At 46.0% G+C, this 9,241-nt stretch overlaps 1 protein-coding gene across 1 annotated transcript; it reads left to right on the forward strand.

Moving 5' to 3' along the window:
- Positions 1-3,538: 3,538 nt before the first annotated feature.
- On the forward strand, positions 3,539-8,961 carry UPK1B (uroplakin 1B). Its single transcript, XM_066569264.1, has 7 exons — positions 3,539-3,607; positions 4,153-4,353; positions 5,852-5,926; positions 6,650-6,760; positions 7,045-7,224; positions 7,998-8,081; positions 8,709-8,961. Exons 1-7 carry the CDS (start codon positions 3,539-3,541, stop codon positions 8,757-8,759), a joined length of 771 nt encoding a protein of 256 aa, XP_066425361.1. The 3' UTR covers positions 8,760-8,961.
- The last annotated feature ends 280 nt before the right edge of the window (positions 8,962-9,241 follow it).

Raw genomic sequence — 9,241 nt, forward strand, 5'->3', positions numbered from 1 at the left:
TAAGGCCACTGAAATCCTGTCCCAGTGATATATAGAAACAGGGTGTGGAGGCTTCAAAAGATTGACCAGCTCAATATGTCTGAGAGGTGCACAACAGACCCTAAATCCCATTTGAATCTGGGAATTGTTGCCAGAAGAGTGTCCTTTCAAAGCCTGCATGAGGTTATCACCCAAAACACAAGGGCAGAAGCCAGCCTCTGCAGAAAGGAGCTTCTTTTTTGTCTCCCACGGTTGTGCTGAGGATCTCAGATATACTGAGAGTAAAGAAAGTGAGGGGAGGTCAAGAAAGCTTCAAGGGCATGGAAATAATAGATTGGTCTGCAGCTTGTGGGGTACCAGGGGGAGGCAAGGCTACCGCTTCTCCTGGGCTCTGGCAGGCTCAGCTGGACCCCCATGAGGGTTAGGAGTGTTTTGGGCATGTGAGGGGAGAGGAGGGGGGAGAAGTTACAACCGGTTGTACTGCTTGTGACCAGAGTGTCAGGAAGAGTAAGAAGTATGTGCCTCAGGAGGGACACAGGGGTTTTTGGTACAACGAGAGCAACAAACGCCTTTCCAAAACTGCTTAGAGCATGGAGCAAAGTCTGTGGCAGTGATAATTGAATACCTCGGACCTAGATAAGTCACACCTAAATTACAAGGTTTCTAGGATGTGCTGAGAAACACCAGGTCAAGGTTGAAATTCCAGGACCTGGCTGCCTTCTTAGTGGAAGTTTTGGATAAAGGTTGCAGGTGAAGCTCCAATTTCCTCAGGGGTTTCCTTGAAGCCCCAGGAAACTGCATCTGTGTCATAAAACTCATTTTAACAAGCCCAAGAAGAAGGCTTCTCTACCTCCAAATGCATTTGTGCCTGTGGGCAGAGGCTGCTGGCAGCTGTGTCTCTGGGGCTTGGTGGAGGGCTGCCCACCACTGTCACACCCAGGGGTGCCTGTGAGTTGTCTCTGTGCACAGCCTGCCTCAGGCACACCAGCCAAGCTTGCCTCATTCCTCTGTAGTCATGCACCTGTGCCTAGTGCTGTGCAATCCACTCTTGCTAAACACAGCTCACCTCTGAGGCATGAGGAGCAGTGGAAAGCTCTTGGTCTCCCACAGCTTTTCCTCTGGGACATGTTAGAGGATTGGCTCTCCAGCTGCCCAGCTCTTGTCATGGCCTTGGAGCACCTGCCTGGTCTCTTATTGCTAATGGTGATACTGGACCACCTGCAAGGGAGAGGAGGTCAGACAAGGGGTTGACCCATGTGGCACAGGTTAATAAAGTGGACACCAAGAAATGAGCTCTTTTGGCACCAATCGCTTGGAGGCAGAGGGATAATTCATAGAAATATGGCAACAGTGGGATTTTTTAGGTCTACAGTACAACCTTTTTTCCTTCCCTTTTCCTCATCTTGGTCTCTCTGCTTCCCCCTGCACTGCAATCCCATTGAACTTAGTTAAGGTATGGGAGAACCCTAGGTTGTCTGGAAGCTTGCCATTTTTCCGCTGATACCTGTGGTGGTGACTCTGTCCAGCTTTCCTCACAACCATAGCAGCCTTGGAGGTGGGCTCACCCCAAGAGAAGGAGCTTGCTTTCTCCAGCTAATGTAACTGCAATAATACCTGCCCAAGGGGAGACAGGAGTGAGCCAGGTTCTGCCTGCCAAGGAGGAGAAGAAAGCCAGCTTGTGGAGAGGCAAGAGCTTGGTCTGGATAGACTACAAGGTGTCAGTGCTGTTGCTACCCTGAACAGGGTAACACATTCAACCTTGCTTTGTACAGTGCAACTGGAGCAGACCCACTTTTCCATTTAGCAGTCAGAGTTCAAGTGCCTGTGTTCAAGGAGGAAAGAGTTCCTTGCTTTTTGGATTGCTGCCTGGCTTGCAATGTCCCTTAGATGACAATAACTAAAAGGTTTTTTAACATCTCTGGAGTTTGCAGGACACAGGCCCATGAGCCAGGCAGTGGTCTCTCCAGCTCTCAGATGAGTGGGAGACCAGGATTCATCTTAGGTTTGGCAGACTCTGTAGTGTTGTATTACAGAACACATGGCTGAACATTGCTCAGATTTAACCTGCAAGACAGCCCCGGACACCTGGGTTTGGCAGGAAGTTTGGCAGGAGCAGAGATTCAGGTTGACCTTGCGAGCCTGCCATTTTCAAATACAGAGCCATACAGTTTGATGTGTACTGGGTCTGGCTTCCAAACACCCAGCTGGGACTAAAGAGTCTTCTCAACTTAAAAATAATGGCCACATATTATTAAAAAATTCCTACACACGCTATCATACAAAAATACTTAGGCACTGCTGATATAATGGTTAGAGCACTGGGGATGTCTGCATGCCTAACCCTCAAACCACTGCAGAGAGAGTGGTAGGTACCAAGTGCTTGGTTTTCATCTGTCACTGTTGGAGGTCCTGCATACCCCAAAAAGGGCAGCTGCTAAGGAGCCGGGAGGTAGTATCTTTAGAGACATCTCACAATGTTCTGTTCCTCAGAAAGCTCCCCTTCCTTGACAGCTTTGTCTGCTCATATATTCCAACATCTTCTTTGAAGAATCAGGAAGTCAGTGGCCCCAGCAAAAGAGAGGCACAAGTGCAGGCACTCAGGCAGAAGAAGGACATTCAAGCAGCTTTTGCTCAAGCTGGGTTCACCGCAGCCTTTCTTTCCTGGTTTATATTTTCTTAACCATCTGGTAAATGCAGTTGTCTCAGGGTTGGGATTTTTTCCCCTTACCCTCTCCATGCACATATGCTCCATCCCTTTCAAAGAAAAACTTGGTGAGCTCTGGTGTCTGAGCTTCTTTCTCCAAGAGGTCTCACACCTCTGACTGATGCCTTTTTGCTGCTCTCTCTGGAAGGAGATGAATTTGATGCAGGGCGCCTGACTCTAGACTGCAGGATATAAACACTCTTAGGAATTCAGTGGGAATGCCACTTGGCCTGGCTCCCATGAGCCAGCTGTACCTGAGCTGCCCCTCCCTCCTTCTCTTCCTCCCTCACACCTGACTTGGGGCACTCAGCTCCCATTCCCAGCATGGGTGGGAGATGGGGCTGCTCGTAGCAAAGCCCTGTGCTGAAGGTGTGTGTGGGATAGAGCCAGAGCACCGTGGTTACCAGTTCAGTCCCATGGTGGTGCTGGTCAAAATGGCCCAGGATAGGAATAGGGGTGAAGTGAGGGTGCTGAACTTGTTCCCTCTCCATCCAGATGGAGCTGGTGTTTCTGGCCAGGCAGAAATGACACACCATGAGCGGAGGTTGTTGTGAGTGCTGTTGTGAGGATGAAAATCCTCATCAAAAGGGAGCTGAAGACACCAGCTGTCCCCAAAGTGGTCCCAGTCTTCTGTAGCTCCCGTATCAGGGAGAGTTTGAGTTAGCAGATTAACACCTGGAGAGGTCCCCTCTGAAACTACTATAAAGCAAGGGATGGGAGGTGTACAGACAGGCTGGCAAGTTCTGTCTGTCCTTCTCCCCATGGATAATTTGTATTTCTGAGTGAAGCATATTGTACCGGTGATTTAACTGAAGACTGTATTTATTGTTTTCTAGGTTTCATGAAGAATTAAAGATGGCAAAAAGTGATGATTGCGTGCACATCTTGCAGGGTCTGTTAGTCTTTGGGAATGTGGTCATTGGGGTAAGTGAAGTGGAACAAGTATGGGTGGAGGCTTCCTTCCAGTATGACACTTCTTAAAACAGCAGTTCTCCCTCTTCACTTGTGAAATCCACACATACGTGGTCCAGTAAAGCATGAGAGAAGAGGATAAGGAGAGCTGTCCTAATGATCAGTTGGGTGGGAAAGAGACAGCAGGAACAAATCCACAATACCAAGATGGGTGCTAGGGGAAAAGCCTTAGAACTGTCAGCAGGAGCAGACCAACATTTTTCCAGCCACCTCCCTCCATACAGTAATGGAATGGTTCTGTTCATTCTTTCTTAATATCCTCAAGTCCTGGGCCTGACCTCTCAGATCAAGGCTGGGTGAGATTTGCCTGCAATTCTTCTCTAAGTCCCAATACAAGAGATTGTAGAGCTGGGCAGAGGGAGTTGGGTAGCTCCCACTTGGCAGGAAGTTGAATTAAAGGAAAGCAGTCTACACCTGTTTCTGTCTTTGCTATTTCTTTGGGGAACCAGCTATTTCTTTGGGGAACCATGAACTAATGGGTTTCTTGTGCTCCCCAGATGTGCGGCATTGCCCTGACAGCAGAGTGTATCTATGTTGTGTCTAACCCCCATGGTGCCTACCCTCTGCTGAAAGTCACAGAAAACAGTGACATCCACGCTGCCGCCTGGATTGGCATCTTTGTCGGCCTTGCACTCTTTGCTCTGTCTATCCTTGGTATCATTGGAGTCATCAAGGCCAGCAGGACCTTGCTGTTGGTGGTAAGTGTAGCAAAATTTACTTTCCTACTGCTGCCAAACTGAACAAACGCTGCCTTAGTGTCCCTGGTCACCTTGGGAAACAACCAATGAGCAAAGACAGCTTTTATACTGATAAGGAGCCAAAGGTTCTTCTTGGTCATAACTGTGGTGTCCCAGAAAGTGACTCCTGTGAAGACTCATGCCCAAGAAGCTCCTGAACCAGGCTGAGGGAATAAATGGAGATAGTAACAGTGAAGGTTTGACTGGCTTGACCCTGACCTTGCCCTGAAGCAATGCAGGAGCACTTGGGCAATCACATATAGCTGGGATGTGGTTTAGATCCTTGTTTCTCCCCACCCCTTACTGCTTTTCATCTGTCATGCACTATTCAGTTTAGGAGATGATAAGTAATGACTTCTGTACAAGGCATTAGTAAGTGTCAGGATACCAAATATGGGTGCAATGAAGAACATAAGACATCAGCAGGCAGGCAGAAATTACAGGGGTGGGGACAGAGCTTTGGAAAAGCCAAAACAATGTTAAGATGTGGACCATTCTCTGTACATATCTTACTTAGTCATTTAGTATGGCAGTGGCAAAACTTAATTGGTGTTTGCATTAACGAAGGATAGAGATGAAAACTCTGAAATGAGCTCTCTTACTATGGGGTTGCAGACTGTCTGTTTTAGACAAGAGGCACTTGGAGATCTGAACTCTTGAGCCAGGGAATATGCCAGAAAACAGCTGAGGAAACAGAATTCCCTTAACTCTGAATTTTGGTGCCTCAGCTGAAACCCAAGGCTCTGGTTTAGGATATATCAGAGGGTACAAGGGACAGAAGCTGAGGTAAGTAGGAAAAAAATGCTTTAAATCAGAGAAGAACATTATAAAATGTGGGACGAAGAGCAGATACATGAAATCTCCAAAGAAAATATGGAAACTGTCAAAGGGATTATGCTGGAAAGGGAAACAAAAGAGTGAAAGAGACTATGAGAGGTGACCCTTGTAATCTGTTTCCATGAAAGATCTTTGCTTACAATGTAGGAGTGTTCAGGAAATCTGATGATGAAAAATCAGGGCAATCTGAATGATGCCCTAAGCTGCACCTTCCCTTTCCCCAAAGTACAATCTCTCCTGCTAGGAGTGAGCAGCTTCCTGCTGAAAAGCTTAGAGCTGGTAAGTGGAAGTGAAAGGAGGACACATGACACAAACATAGGTTGCTAATGGAACACAACAAAGAAAAGGACAAAGTATTTTCTGTGGAGGCAGGGTAGTCTTAATGCCATGAGGTTCTGATGAAATCTTGTCTGTGAGATGGAGAACAATTGCAGTCATTCACCTTCAAGAAAGCAGATTGCAGATTGGAACAAGTGCTGGGAAGGGCTATGAGAACATTCAGGCTGGGTGAGAGGGAATATGATAGCCTGGCCACCTTTGCATCAAGCAGGGTTTCTGGCTTAATCTTGAAAAAAATGCTGAACAGTTTCTCCAAGAACTAATTCTGCTCTTTCTCCCACAGTACATCATTCTGATGCTGATCACTTTTGCATTTGAAATGGCTTCTAGCATCACAGCAGCGACTCACCAAGACTCAGTGAGTATTTATTTTCTCATGTATTCTTTTAACTTTGCTGTGAAACACAAGTTCTAGGGCACACAGTCACCCTGTTCAGTGTAGTAAATGTGATAATATGGTGTAAACTCACAGGACTACTGCTGAGCAGAAGACAACCCCACAAGGAAAAACTCCAACATTATTGTTCTAATCAAAGAAATAGCTTTGTTGTTTTGAACATAGTTTTGTTATTTTTAACATTTTAAAATGTTTAACACCTTGTGGTTAAGGAAATAATAGCATGGGTCAGTTGAATCATCAATACAGTGTTTAGTCTTTCAGCTACTGACTGATTAATCTATCATACACAGAGAAGAAAATCTTCAGCTTTGCCCCAGGCAGTGTTACTGGTGAGGGAAAGATTACATGGATTATTTGAGATACTCTGGGGAGGGATATTATTTGTGGTGCTTTAGTTCCAACATACCAAATGCAATCCATAGCTTCTGCACAGCTCTTGTGATATACATCTAGTAGTGCCTGCTTGAGATCTTCATCTTTGTTGCTCCTGCTCCTCAAATCCAGCTCTTTATTCTCATGTGTAAAACCAGAGGAGAAGCAACATTCCTGTTCTCCAGCAGGACTCTGAAACAAGAAAACAAACCCTCCCCAAATAAACCTGGATTTGCTTTACATGGCCACTTATTTACATAGTTTCTGCATTTTTCTCTGTTGTTTTGGTTTTGTTTTTTTTTTCTGTAGCAGACTTCAAATGTCCTCCTGAAGCAAATGCTGGAGAGATATCAGAAGTCAGACCCAAACAATAACAGTGACAATGAGGTCACAAAGACATGGGATGAACTCATGCGTCAGGTAACAATACTGAAAAGTCACTAATTACTAAATACTCTGCAAGCCTGGAATTTCAAGTCCTCCTTGGGGCTGCTGGATAATAAAGAGGATGGCACCTGCCTTGAACCTTAAAGAAAGTTCTGGCACACTCCCCCTTTAGCTCGTTTATCAGACGGCAGACTGTCAAAGGCAGGCACTTCAAAAATCTCCCCCATAAATCTGTGATTAATGCCTAACCAGTGTGCTGACATGTGCAGGGCTGTGACCTGGGCCCACAGACACCTTTCTCTTCTGTGTCCCTGCAGAACCACTGCTGTGGGGTGAATGGCCCCTCTGACTGGCAGAAGTACACGTCTGCCTTCCGCGACACGCACAGCGACGCCGACTACCCCTGGCCACGAGCATGCTGCGTGCTGGATGCAAAAGGGCTCCCTGTCAACCTTGATGGCTGCAAACTTGGAGTGTCTGGCTACTATAACAGCAATGTAAGATCGTCTCTGTTTTTTCGACTTAGCATACATCATTGCCTTGCTGGAAGGGAAAGAAATCTTTCTCCTTCACAGTAAGCTACAGGTGTTCAGAAGCTTTCTGGAGGAGAAGAAATGCCTGTAGAGTCCTGGCTATGTTGCTGAACAGGACAGGAATTTTTTTTAGGATAAAGTCTTTCCCGATGGAGAGAAAAATCTCCCAAGCCACTGGTAAGAAGTGACATCTCTAACATGTGGATGGACAGTAGCTAAATCAAACTTAGCCCAAATATGAGAGTATGCAATATGAGTAGGCAAATCAGCAATTCTCCTCCTCAAGGAACCACTTTTCAGTAGACCATTATGTCCTATTCACTAGGTCCTATTCACTGCTGGGTCATGAGCATCAGCTTCTGCACTAGCTTGCATTTCTAGACGGCATTCAAGCTTCCAAATTTTCTTGACACTTCTTGATTCTGGAGGTCAATTCTGTGTCAACTGTGTTTGGTTATCTAAGTGTACTTGGCAAGTGATGGCACAGCAAGTTGTCCTTGAAATGTGTGAGATGGGTCTACTTTGTGTTTGGAGCCAGAAACAGGTAGGTTATCTGCAAGTTGTCAATAAGCCGTGTAGCTCTGGCTTGGTTTTTTGAGACCCTCTGAGCTACCCAAATTTCAGTAGGAGAGGAGCATGCCACCATGCCACCTCAGTCTCTCTCGGGGGTGGATAAGTTTGTCACCTTGCAGTGCAGGCTCATTGCTGGTGTTGAGTCATTCCCGGTTGTCTTTCAGGGTTGTTACGATGCTGTGTCTGGGCCAGTGAACACACATGCTTGGGGTGTTGCCTGGTTTGGCTTTGCCATCCTCTGCTGGACTGTAAGTACTTAATATTTGCCTTTATTTCCTCTTCTCTTCTCTTCTCTTGCTATTCCACACCCAGCTGGGTGGAGGTGGATGACAGGACTGACGCATTTAAAATGTCCATAGTTTATCGTCATTCATTCATCACAAATCTGCCTGTAGCCTGCTCCACTAAGGGCTACATTTACAAGTTCCCCTTCATTCTGGCGTCCAGAGGTGAGGAATTAGATGGCCTGCCAGCCTGCCATGGCCTGCTGCTACCTGCTGCCATCTCAGCAATGCAACACAGCAAACAGAGCTTGCAGATGCTTCTTTGTGAAGGGTATTGGATCATCAAGATAGATAATTGAGCTTGTAGTTTGAAGATTTTGTATGAATGTATTCAGTACTCAGGCTTCAGCAGCTTCATGACAATCCCCAGTGAGCAGAGTGATAGTCAAATAGTTACAGCTGCATGTATCTTCTTTCTTAACTGTGTAGCTTTTGTGCAGATAAAAAACTTTAAGATCCTCTGCCTGAACAGGCTTTGATTTTTCGAGAATTTCTTTTACTCTCTCCTACCAGTAGGACTAAATGGGGCTGGAGGAGGTATGGAGAGCAGGAAATGGGGGGCAGAGAAACTTAATAGTGTTGTCGTTTCAGTTCTGCGTCCTCCTTGGCACCATGTTCTACTGGAGTGGAATTGAATACTGAAGGCCTGGTGTCCTCAGTGCTGTCCTGAAGAGCCATGTGAAACTGCATTTGTTTGTCTCCCACTCCATTCTCTTCAGGCCATGGAGGATTTGAAGTTTTCCCACTACCTCTCCCGTATATACTTTTGCCCCTCCAAAAACTTGACACAAAGAACTGATGACTGCAGGAAAGAATCTTCTTATCCCTGCTTTGCCCCTTGTTCTGCAGCCTTAATGTCTCCTGCCTGAAGCACAATCCTTCTTTCACTGCGCAAGAAATCCTGGAGCATAAGATGAGGGGAAAAAAGTGATCTGCTTTGTTCTCTGATGACATCAGAGAAGAAAATGTCCATTTACATTGGTCCAGAAAAATGTCGCTCTAAAATTAGTTTGAATGTAAATTATAACACTCCAGCAAGGGGTATGGGAGCAAAACTGTAACCTCCTGTGACCAATAAGGACAGATGCTGCAAGGGAAAAGACTGCAGATATCTCTGTTATATT

Source organism: Molothrus aeneus, chromosome 2 (genome assembly GCF_037042795.1).
Source record: "Molothrus aeneus isolate 106 chromosome 2, BPBGC_Maene_1.0, whole genome shotgun sequence".
Taxonomy (NCBI): Eukaryota; Metazoa; Chordata; class Aves; order Passeriformes; family Icteridae; genus Molothrus; species Molothrus aeneus.